This window comes from Mytilus edulis, chromosome 12, assembly GCF_963676685.1.
Source record: "Mytilus edulis chromosome 12, xbMytEdul2.2, whole genome shotgun sequence".
Lineage (NCBI taxonomy): Eukaryota > Metazoa > Mollusca > Bivalvia > Mytilida > Mytilidae > Mytilus > Mytilus edulis.
Genome location: NC_092355.1, coordinates 52,665,124 through 52,678,694, shown reverse-complemented (window position 1 = coordinate 52,678,694; position 13,571 = coordinate 52,665,124). Strand labels below are relative to the sequence as shown.

General features: G+C 30.5%; 1 protein-coding gene across 1 annotated transcript; it reads left to right on the top strand.

The window, feature by feature from the left end:
* The first annotated feature begins 7,597 nt into the window (after positions 1-7,597).
* Positions 7,598-11,151, top strand: LOC139497685 (protein mab-21-like). Its single transcript, XM_071285919.1, has 3 exons — positions 7,598-7,698; positions 9,120-10,689; positions 11,134-11,151. The coding sequence occupies exons 2-3, from the start codon at positions 9,133-9,135 to the stop codon at positions 11,149-11,151; spliced, it is 1,575 nt and encodes a 524-aa protein (XP_071142020.1). The 5' UTR covers positions 7,598-7,698; positions 9,120-9,132.
* The last annotated feature ends 2,420 nt before the right edge of the window (positions 11,152-13,571 follow it).

Below are 13,571 nucleotides of genomic sequence, written 5' to 3'. Positions count from 1 at the left end.
ATACACAGGTTTTGTACATTATTTCAACTTTTTCACAGTCTCTTCTAAATAAATTCTCTCTATCACTGAGCAGCACCAAACCAGATAATAATTACTACTCTGATGTTTATAGTCATTCCCTTACTATTCATCAATCATACACATGTTTGGTACAATATTTCAACTTTAACTTTCATAGTCTGTATCTTTATAAAATTCTCTCTATCACAGAGCAGCACCAAACCAGATTATAATCACTACTCTGATATCACAATTAACTTAATATGAACATTTCATGTTTAACCAAGTGTGACTTTTTACTAACAAGAAAGACTAATTTATATATTATATGAATTAAAAAACTTGATTTATCAAAAGGCATTATTCAAAATTCTCAACTATTATTGTTCATTGTTAAATATTTATTCTGGGACACTTTTGCATTAAATATTTTGACAATTTGAATATACAAAACAAAATAAAATGAATCAATTTATGTAATGCTCCAAAGGGAAGCATAATATTTCATGTCAAGTACCCTAAGAAGTAAAAGAAAAATGTGTCTAGTTTATCCATTTGACGGTTATTTATGCACCACAATATCTTAAGAATTATTGCACAACTCATTTTCTTTGAAGTCAGATGAGAAATGTCATGGATTGTAACATTTTGACAAACGAGAACTCTAAAAAAAAACAAAAAAAAAACTATATAACTCTTGAAAAATGATAACAATAAGAAGTTTGTTAACACTATGTGTTATAATTCAGGAGTTTAAAAACGAAAGACCCATGTATATATCTATAGAGAAGATGACTTAAAGCATTTTCTCTGACTCTGCTAATAAAAAGATCACAAAAATAAAAGTATATCTTAAAATTAACAATTAAATCCTAGCATATACAGCACTTATAATTGAGACTCAAAATATTTTCTGCAAATTCAGAAATTATTGCGTGCACTTATTATTGCGGTTTTGTCATTTAAGACTCAAATACGATTTAAATCTTTGCGATATTGAGAAAAATCATTTTTTATTCATATAAAATATTTCAAAATGCGAGTTTAAATTATTGCGATTATATCCCTGTCGCATTTTTCGCAATAATAAAAACATTGCAATAATTTCTGAATAGACAGTAATTTACAGCTCCAAAGCCTTCTATAATTTTAAAATACTCTTTTGTGTAAATATTGATGTTAAACTTCTTTTCCAAGGTATTAAGCATAAATGCTGGAAAAACATATCCTATTTACAAAAAACATCTACTTGAATATCATGGGGAAATAGAAAAATAGAGAAAACTATGATATATATATATATATATTTAGTTGATTATCTCAACCATAAGCTTCAAATGATGTTAATATATCATGTTTTGTTCAATCTGGGAATGGTAAGGACTCTAGTAAAGTGGTCAATCTGATGTAAACGTATGTTAATATTTTGTATGAAACATGGTCCCTTCCTTTCCCTGGTCAATTCAAAAGTCTCAGCAATTAATCTGACAACATTCAACATGTAATTTGAAACCAGATGCTCCACAGGGCGCAGCTTTATACGACATCAGAGGTTGAACCCTCAACAGTTGGGGCAAGTATGGACACAACATTTAAGCTGGATTCAGCTCTAATATTGGATTGTGATTAAATAGTTGACACAGCATAGGTTTCTGACACAGAATGAATGTTATCTAATGAGCTTAGAAAAAATTGTTTGCCTTTGACCAATTCACTTTGCTGTTGAATATTAATCCTCTCAAAAAAAAAATGAATGTGGTCTAAGAACTTAACTTAAAAACTTTAAATTTTAAATTGGACATTACCTATTATTGTCCAATATCCAAAATCTAAATACATGGTTAGATTCAGCATATCAAAGAACCCCAAGAATTAAATTTTTGATGAAACCAAATAAAGTTCAATTTTGGACCCTTTAGACCTCAATGTGGACACTTGAAAACTGGGCCCATTATGAAATATGTAAGTACATGTTTAGATTCAGCATATCAAAAAAACCAAGAATTCAATTTTTGTTGAAATAAAACAAAAAAAAAGTTTAATTTTGGAACCCTATTTGGACCAACTTGAATACTGTGCTAATTAAAAAATCTAAGTGCATGCTTAGATTCAGCATATTAATGAACCACAAGATTTTAATTTTTGTTAAAATCAAACTTAGTTTAATGTTGGACCCTTTGGACCTTAATGTTGACCAATTTGAAAATGGGACCAAAAATTAGGAATCTACATACACAGTTAGATTCGGCATATCAAAGAACCCCAGTTATTCAATTTTTGAAGAATTCAAACAAAGTTTAGTTTGGACCCTTTGGGCCCCTTATGCCTAAACTGTTGTGACCAAAACTCACAAAATCAATTCCAACCTTCCTTTTTTGGTTATAAACCTTGCGTTTGAATTTCATAGATTTCAATTTACTTATACTTAAGTTATGGTGCGAAAATCAAGAAAAATGCTTATTCGGGCCCCTAATTCCTAAACTGTTGATACCTCAACTCCCAAAATCAATCCCAACCTTCCTTTTGTGTTCATAAACCTTGTGTTTAAATTTCATTAATTTCTATTTACTTATACTAAAGTTATTGTGCGAAAATCAAGAATAATGCTTATTTGGGCCCTTTTTTTAACACTTATTCCTAAACTGTTGGGACCAAAACTCTCAAAATCAATTCCAACCTTAATTTAGTGGTCATAAACCATGTGTCAAAATTTCACAGATTTCTATTTACTTAAACTAAAGTTATAGTGCGAAAACCAAGAAAATGCTTATTTTGGCCCTTTTTGGCCCCTTATTCTGAAACTGTTAGGAACAACACTTTTTAAATCAATCACAACCTTCCTCTTATAGTAATGAACCATGTGTTTAAATTTCATAGATTTATATTCACTTATACTAAAGTTATAGTGCGAAAACCAAAAGTTTTCGGACGCCGACGACGACGACGACGACGACGCATTTGTGACACCAATATACGATTGAATATTTCAATTTTTGCCGTCGTATAAAAAGTGCTTGTAATCATTGAATGGTAAAGATTGTTTTAATGTATTAGTTGGTAGTAAAAGTGAATATACATTGTGTATTTTATAAAACAATGATTTAAGTTGATTCAACTACTATTCTGGACAAAAAAAGATAACTCCAATTTTCAAAGAATATTTCATAACAACTGTGCAATTGAAAATTTCTTGCTATTGCGTAATATTGTGCAACTGAAGATTTCTTGCTATTGCACAATACTGTGCAATTGAAGATTTCTTGCTATTGCCCAATACTTTGTATTTGAAAATTTCTTGCTATTGCAGAATACTGTGCAATTGAAATATTCTTGCTATTGCACAATAATTAATATAATAATTTTGGACCCCGATTTGGACCAACTTGAAAACTGGGCCCATAATCAAAAATCTAAGTACATGTTTAGATTCAGCATATCAAAGTTTTATGAACTCAAACAAAGTTTAATTTTTGCCCTTTTTGGTCCCTAATTCGTTGGGACCAAAACTCTTAAAATCAATCTAAACCTTCTTTTTGTGGTCATAAACCTTGTGTTAAAATTTCATAGATTTATATAGCAATTAACTAATACTAAAGTTATTGTGCAAAAACCAATAAAAATGCTTACTTGGGACCTGTTTTTGGCCCCTAATTCCTAAACTGCTGGGCCTAAAACTCCCAAAATCAATCACAACCTTCCTTTTGTGGATTAATTTAACCCACTACTATTCCCCAATTAATTTATGGTAGAGGGTGTTAATGCTTTTTAACTTCGTCCTTTATTTGGCATTTTAAAATATTTTTATTCGAGCGTCGCTCATGAATCTTTTTTAGACGAAACGCGCGTCTCGCGTAAAATATAAATCAATCTTGGTATCTTTGATGAGTTTATTGGAAGGAACCTTATACATGTGATATCAGCCATATTGGGGAAGCATCTCCATAACAACTTTCACACAAAAACGCACCAAGTTTCTAATTTCTAATTAAAGTTGCATCATTGAAGTCTTGGGGAAAAGGTACATTTCCAACCTCTACATAACACCCTCTCACACTATTTCCTGGATTAGCCCTAACATAATAATAAAACAATGAGTAACCAGTATTTATTCACTAAATACTAAACTGATGTGAACGCTGAAAATAATCTAAAGCAACAAATATATGCCTCTTAAGGTGTAACTGATAGCATAATTGAACTACAACCAAATATTTATTGTTTTGAAAAAATATTATACTAAAAAATGCTCTTATACCCAGTCAAAAGACAATTAAGTTTAAGTAACACAACTATTAATTGAAGAAAAAAAATCATATAATCATATTATTTTCTGATTAAAATGCAAGTTAGTCGGTTTTGTTTTTTTTTCTTTCCAACTCTTTAAAACATTATATGGGTCATTTTCAAAAAATGTCGAATTTTGAAATTGAAAAAATTATTAAAAGTTACTTATTCAAACAACCCTCTACATAAGCAAATCATAACAAACAGTACTTTAAGAACAACATATTAAAAGATGCAATCTTAATGATGTCATACAAGAAAATGTTATAACATTTTTTGATCGGTGGTACATTATTTTGTCTATCCTGTTACCATTTTCAAAAGAAATTTTGGGTTATTAAGAAAAGGTTAAGATAAAATGTTAAGCTTGTTTTACGTAGACAATTAGATGGTTTTCAAGAGAATAAACTTCTATATATATTCATTCTGTAATATAATAGATAATTTGCCAATTTTCCAGGTTGTACTGAAAAATGCCTCTAAAAATTGGTTTTCAAAGGTTGTAAAAATTAGCACCAGTAATGCAAGTTTAAGATAGCAATTTATATTGTTCGGCATTTTTTCACCCTTTCAAATAAACCCAACATCAAGTAAATCCCTCATAAGTTAGTTTACTTTTCTCTATATTTCATTGGTAACAGGAACGTACGTTTCTGATATATTACTATATAAAAGTCTATCCTGTTACCTTTTTGTCTATCCTGTTACCGATATCAGTATTGCACCTGCGAATGCTTAATTGGGAAGATTAAGACGTTATAACCTGAAGATGACTTCAAACAACGAAATATTTCATTCGTTTTGCACCTATATGTTAAGATAAAAAAATTAACGACGTTTTTGTCTACAATTGTCTATGCTGTTACTGTAACCATAGCAACCATAGTAACAGGATAGACATAACAGGATAGACAAATTTCTTCGTTTTTGATTGCTGTTGTGAAATAACTACTCCCTTTGGAGAAGTGATTATGTTTTTCTATTGTGAATTTGGTTTCCAACACGTTATTGCACTTTTTACAAATATACTGTTGGTGTATTTAATCAAAATTGGTGGTAACAGCATAGACATAAAAAAAAGTACGCTATATTTTTTTCACTAAATGTCTTGAAATTTCTTTTCTCTACACTGTCGTTCAAGAAACGAGGCGTTTTAAATGTAAAGATTACTTTGCACTTTTGAAATCAACACTGACTGATTCAATATTCATAGGGAGATTAATTTCACGGCTGATTTAAGTAGCGGTAACAGGAAAGACATGAACCTCCTGTACGCAGATTCAATTTAGTTTGTAGATAATATGTTACATACAGTGATATAGAAGCTACGAATTTTCGTTAGAATAATATTTAACGTTCTTAAAAAGTCCCTTTTGTAGATATCAAGGCGATCAGAAAATCGCAAAAAAATCATTTGAAATGTGTTTTTCTGACACTGTACGCAGACAAATACCCCCAAAATGGGTCTTAAATGCAGTTTAATCTTATCAAAATAGATGTAAGGTGTGTTTATTATTAATGTTCTGAATCACAAATCCGACAAGCTTTCATTTAAACCATTACAACTGAAATTTCCATTAGAAATAAAAAAGTTAGCATGGGTGTACTGAAAATTCGACATTTTTTGAAAACGACCCATATGTGCCTTACAAAAATACCTATATTATTCATAAAATTGTTAATCTAAAATCATATGTACTTTTTTTTCAGTCCAGTACATTAACATAAAACACTATTATGGTAGAAAATTAAAACATAATTTTGAATGAACAAATGTAAAATGTTTCGGGGGGAAACCCTTTTTTTATAATTTACTTGTTTTCTTTGTGTTTTTTTTTAAATCAGTTCAAGTGATTAGTTTAAAATATACGTAGAAGCTATGGAGAATGTAATGAATACAGAAATCTTTACATATATATTTTAAATGGAAGCAACCAAATTGACATATCATTTCTATTTTCATTGAAGATCTGAAGGGCCTGTCCAATATCATCTTGGTCTTCGCCATGATCTTAAAAAAGATCGTCTAGTAAGTCAATACTGTTATTGATATGGATATAATACTGATTGCAAACCATTTTGTTAAATGGTTTAACTGATAACATCTCAGACTGGTTATTCCTTTTGAATGATTAATTATTGTGATTTCATAAGATTAGTTTAAGTATGCTGGCAAATGCTTAAAGCATTGCAATAATTCTAAATTTACGGTAATTTGGTGACAAGAGATGTTAAAGACAGAGATAATTTACCATTTCTTTGTTGGAGAACTTTTTTTTCTAGTGATTAAAACTATATTACAATGTTGACTGCTGTACATGTACCCCAATATTTGACAACAACAAATCAAACCTGGATATCATACATGATTGGTGGATTTGATTGGAACATCCATCATCCACAACTGATGCTAATTGATAACCTATATTAGCACACATTTATTACTCAGATAGTAACGGGCTGTATTTTGCATATGCATGTTTTATGATACATTGATTTTATTGTTTGTTGACTCGTGGTCAACGGTATAAGTAGTGTTTTATAGGGAACAAGATTATTATAATTTGTATATATTTATTTATTCTAAAAATATTCGTTGCACACTGAATGTTGAAGATTTGTCATATAAACGTTAACATTTAGTATTGGAACCATACAACTTCACGTATGCACAGTAATCAAGAAGAGACTGTATGAAATTTTATGAAAGAAAACAAAAATATTTACCCTTGTTTTTCAAATTATTCTTTTTTCTTTTGTCTGTTTACACATTTTGTAAATTTTAAGCAGTCAAATAACAGAAAAAGTTTGTAATTTTCAGAGTGATTAAACATCATTTAGTTTATATTGGTTTTGCCATTATTTTCAAGAATCAAATGCCAACTTTTTTTCTTGCAAAAATTAAATCAATAATATATAATCTCAGCATACCAGAATTCTGAATTGACAATCGACCACATATATATTTTATTTACCATACTTATACTTATAGAAAGTATTTATTTATACAATTTTAACTTTTACATTTTACTATATAAGTCTATATATATATATTTTTATATGTTATCTCATCCGAAATGGTTTTTTTTATGTGTATTATTTTTTAACTTTTCTGTAACCTTTGTACTTGCATGGTTTTATGAGAATAAACTATATATCTATCTATCTATCACAACAAAATGAAACTATTGAGTTACCTACGCATTCCTCTCTAGATTAACCGTAGATAAATGATCACCTGATTATCAACATATTTAAATGTCATCAGTATAAATAGATTGTCCGTTTTGTTACATATTTTACTTCCTGTTCAACTGCTACCATTTTGTTTACCCAAATTATAACTGAAATTGGCATAAATAATTATTTGTTATCAATATAGTATACAAATCGTACCAAAGATCAGAAGTTTGCGTAAGTACATGACTTTAGTATGTTCCATTTCCATTCTCAATTTTATCATAAATATTTATCAGTTGAGTATTCATTTTATATAAAACACGAAAGTTAAAATCATTGCCAAAAATAAACTCACTTTAACCAAATAATTTTGGTAACCGTCTATAGATCTGAAGTTGTTCATTAGTAGACCAACGACTTATTATATTGTCAAACACTATATGAATGATACACAGTAACACAAGATAACACACAAATGTAACTGTTGTCATTAGAAAACACGTATTTTCTCTCTAAGCATGAAATATCAAATGCAAATAAATCTGACTTCCTTATATAAATCATGTATCTTCTAAAACAAAAAACTAAAGCTTTATGTATTAAATATGTATAGTGAACATTAGACCGTTGGTTTTCCCGTTTGAATGGTTTTACACTTATAATTTTGGGGCCCTTTATAGCTTGTTGTTCGGTGTGAGCCAAGGCTCTGTGTTGAAGGCCGTACATTGACCTATAATGGTTTACTTTTTTTAAATTGTTGTTTGGATGAAGAATTGTCTGATTGGCACCCACAACACATCTTCCTATTTCTATTATGTTTTTTGTTAATTGATATCATGAATTATAACTCAACTAATGCGGCGTTCACACAGTGCTGATTATGGCTCCCGTTTGCGAACAAACAGCATTCAGACAAAACAATTAAAAGCCGGATAAATATTTTTCATTGATATTGTATGTCCTAAAATTGTCTTAATGAAGTCGTATACGTTCGTACTAGATACCTGCGAATAACAATTGGTTCGGAGAGGTTGATTAAGTATTCCGACGGTTAGGTGCGTCCCGTTATAAAGGGGGAAGGGGGGTCAGCGGATTGTGTCTAGTCGGATTATAATCTTCTCTGTGTCGTGTGAGTTCCGATGTATCGCATTAAAGTCGTAAAAATATCATTTGATATAATATATTAGTTTTCTGGACTTTTTTCTATGCACCTTGCATGATCTGGTGAAAATGTTCATTGTTTATTGCCTATTGAGTCCACATTGCAACAAAATCTTGCCGTATGTAAACCGCAAAACACAATATTGTAAATTTAAAAAATTATTGAGAAAACACTGAACAGTATGTGTAGTCATTTTTATATAACAAAAATAAACAGAATGTTGATGATGTATTCCTTTAACGCCTCCATTAATTTTATCATTGATTAAAATGTATGTAACTATTTTTTTTCTATATATAACACAATCGTAAGTTTAACATCAGTGATACGACAATGACTACAACAGTAAGAATGTTGAGTACATATTAAACATATTCAAGCATGTTCTGACAAGCCCTAGCAAAACAAAACATTATGCTACCATTGATTTATTATTTATTATATTTAGTGAATAACTAGAATTTAAAAATCTCTTTTTATATTTGTTTTCTAGATATGTTGAGAATATGAATTCAGAGGACAAGAATATATCACTTCAATTTTATGATTACTTATGTAACATCGTCGGTTCTGAGGAAGTTGTAAGGACAAGAAGAGAGATATTTTCCGGGATCGAAATTGTTCAAAAGGCTTCTTCCGGAACATTCATAAGTAGTGGCAGTAAAGCAGAAGGTTTAGACCTCAAAGGTAGTGATTTCGATCAGATAATTTATCCAAACTTTATTCGTGTGTATGAAATATTGAATTGTGTCCAGTCTGATCCAGATAAAGTTCCATTAGTCATGGAAACAAACGACACAAAATCTGGATTTACAAAATTGAAGCTAGCTATTGAGTTTGACTATGAGTTTGATATGATACAAGACTGGTTTGAGACTGTGGGAGAAGAAAAGTATATCTCAAGCAAACGATTTCGAGAAAAAGACTTACCTGATGATATGGTAATTCATGGTCTATGTCAGTCTACAGCGGGTGGGGATTATGATCATGCACAATGTTTATGGTGTAAAGAATGGATATCATCAGCTCAACAATGGATTCACAGATCACGTACAGTATGGCCAGATAACACACTAGTAATGTCAGCAGTACAATACGGAGTTTTATTTGTTCCTATTGGCTATAAAAACTCTCCAAACGAGGACTTAGAATGGCGTATATCATTTTCCGTAGCAGAAAAGTTGTTGGTTCATTCCTTTTCCCATACTCAGTTATTATGTTATGCGTTAATGAAAATTATCTTAACGGACATCATCAAACCGAGACATAGTGATCTTCTTTGTTCCTATTTTCTTAAAATAATAATGTTCTGGCTTAGTGAGGAAATCAATCCATCAGGATGGAAACCTGAGAATATGATTTCTTGTTTCTTGGACTGTATCAGAAGACTTGTTTACTGTGTTGAATATAAAACATGTCTTCATTATTTTATCTCAGAAAACAATCTTTTTGAAGACAGATTTACTGACAAGGATCATAAGGCATTACTGGATACACTACGATATGTTTATGGATCACCATGGACTTCTGTATTCCATACGGACACTTTTCTGAATTACAAACTACAATCAATTAATTCGCATTGGATGGCACGATCAGCTTCGGAATTATCATGTTTTTCTTATATAAGAATGATTTGTAATAACCGTTCAATGTACAGTCAACTTAAAAGTTTTGGAATTGGCTATAATAATATTTTTAGAAAGGACATTTGTGCGTACATGCTAAGTGTATGTTCCATTAAATCTATGCAATCTTCAGATTTTTATAACTTGGCAGACAAGAACAAGTCTTTTTACAAACAATACAAGAGATTATTTGGTCATATCAACATACGTTTACAGTCAGATTCAATAACTCCTTGGTTATTGTTATCATCTTTGTTTTATAAATGTAAAAGATTTCGGGAATGTCTCAATATGATAAACTACTGTTTATTCACGTGTACCCCGGATAGAATAAATGTAGATTTTGCATACAGCTTGGCTGAACAGACTGTTTTCAAACAGATGAAGAAAACATTGGGATTAATGCATGCGTGTAAATACTTGATATTGGAAAATGTATGTTGTCAATGTCCAATTTTGTATTGCCAAACGAAATGGTACCTTTAATAGTCGGCGAAAGTCTTCATATTCCTCCTGTTGTGTTTTTGTATCTTCTACAATTTCTTTGCTGTTATCACCTTGAAGACTACAGAGGGAAACACAATGCGCTAGATAATCTAGAGCTAACAATAAATGATCGAATCTCAGATTTCAGTGCGCATTTTTCTGAACTAATAGATCAATTTTTTTTTATAGTGAAATCATTAATATAATATCAATAACATTGAGAAACTATCTAAATTTTGGACAGCATTTTGTGTGCACCTTAGTGCTGGATACATGTTGCTTTAAGAAACAAAACGAGAATAACAAGCTTGATAGAACGTTGAACTAATTAGCAGGGTACTTCATGATATATATTTGTTGTCACTTCTGTTATATGTTATATTTTTTTTCTAGGTATTTATTGACAAATAAAGTTCTACGATTTGGCATCGGTAGTTTACAAAGCAACGATGTTATATCACATTGTGAGAAATTGTGTATCACCCCTTGTACCTTTACAATGTATTTGTTTTAATTGGAAGTTATTGTTTTGAGTAAAATTTTCCGAATTTTAAATTTTCAAATATTTTGTCAACGAGCATCACTGTAAGTACACTGCTTATAGAAACACGCATCTTTTGTAGCAACAGTGGTATCATTTATGTTATTAATAAAGTATTGTAGCGTTTTCTTACAAATTAGTCTAACTACGTAACCTTAATTATTATAGCGTAACAGAACTCTAAATTGACATACCGGCTACAAATGTTAGAATTTCAAGTTCGGATATATAGTTCAAATATGGTTATGGAATTTTGGGTCACCAATGTTCTTCAACTTATATTTGTTCGGTGCTATACAAATATTTTGATTTGAGCGTCACTGATGTGTGTTGTGTAGACGAAATACGCGTCTGTTGTATTATATTATAAGCCTGGCACAATTGATAACCAATTGCTACGCATTTGTACTGTCATGGATATACAATTTACGTTATGCAGTGTTGACAGTTTTTAAGGTTCGTATCCAGTATGTCACAATCATAAAATGCAGTAGTTCATTTCAACAAGACTTGCCCAGATGGTGCAATGACCCAAATACTTTAAATGAGGTACTTGACGTAAATATATATAAAAAAAAACTTTAGTTACCTACCCCCATTTAGAAAAACCGTAAAGAAATAATAATACTATTTAAATGTCATTCGTATATATAGATTATCATGTGTGTTAAATATTTTACTTCCTGTTTAATAGCTAACATTTTGTTTACACAAATCTTAACTTATATTGGCATAAATAATTTACTTTAATCAAGATAGTAACAAATTGTACCAAGATCAGAATTTAGCGTAAGTACATAACTTTCGTATATTTTGTTTCCATTCTCAATTTTATCAGAAAGATGTATCACCTGGGTATGCATTAATTTAAAAACGCAAGTAAAAATCATTGATCATAATACACTGACTTTAACCATGAACGTGCAATTTTATTTAAAATAAAAACAACTCCGTTTGATCAGCTTCAATCTCTTTTGAAAATGACAAGGATACGTATCTAATGGAATTGTATCATGATGTTTGCATTTATCAAAACAAGTTCTTTCTTTCCAACTTCGAAACATCAGGGTCAATTTATGCTAATTCTACATAGAGAGGAATGTATAATTTACTCAACTTAACCGATTATTCATATCAACTAAGTTCGACTCATCAGTAGTAATTATGCATTGATTAAACGGACATTTCACCAGGTCCGGAATATTACTATGAATTATTCAACATGTTCAAGTGTTCGACGGATCCGAGTTCGACACAACGAGTTTTGACATTGCACTGATGTAAGCCTTCGAATTGTTTTGATACATTCACAACTGCTGAGTCCGATGAAAACAAAAAAAAAACGTATCTGTTGAACTAAATTATAACCTTTTTTGTCTTTTATCACATTAAATAATAAGATTTAAGAATTGTAAATAAAAATGGGTCAAAATAAAAATCTTCAGAAGTACCTTCAAAACTATTTATCTGTATTTCCCCCCTCTGTAATACGAATGGGTGCGTCACAGATTACTGTCAGCTTTTGTGTGACGGGTTGGTCTGCTCATACATTAGTCGTGCTTGCTGATGAGTATAATAATTTAAACTCCTCGGTTGTAGTGACGCACACTACAGAGTTCTCTAGATGTTTCCCAATCTACTGCAGTGCGCACAAAGATCATTCATGTTCAAATCGAGTATATTATTCTGACGTCCAAGACTCCCATATATCATTTATAATCGTTATGGATAGATAAACTCATCATAGCTACCAGGACTAAATAAGTCTGTCTAAATTGACGAGATTGTTCAAATGTACATAGTTTTTTACTTACGTTACACAACATGTATTTCATTAATATCCCAAACATTCATCCACGTTTCAATTTTCGTTTGAACATTTGTCAAAACATAATCTTAAACCATGAATCAATGTAAATCCAAGGCAAACAAGGTAATTTACGATTAAATTGAATTGAAATTGAATTAAATGCCGAACTATATTTCAGGAAGAGACTGTTAAAAACTGGTAACGAAGTAACGTAAACCACGATGTTTATGTGCAATCTTATAAAAATATTTCTCCAATGAGTTGGATAATCCTATCCGTTTAGATATTTGTACATGTAACGTTTGATCAGTAGAAATATAGAAAATCTGCTATTATACAGTAAGGTAATTGGAACTGATTTTTTTCTAAATTCTAAGATGCCCTAACTACAGTGACGTCATTAAGAACTGTTCTACAGTCCTGAGTGATTTAGTGAGTTCTGCGAACAGTTCTACAGATTTGGACAGTTTTACCTAGAAC

Coding starts and splice junctions, on each gene's coding strand:
- LOC139497685 (XM_071285919.1), top strand. CDS start 9,133: ATGAATTCAGAGGACAAGAATATATCACTTCAATTTTATGATTACTTA.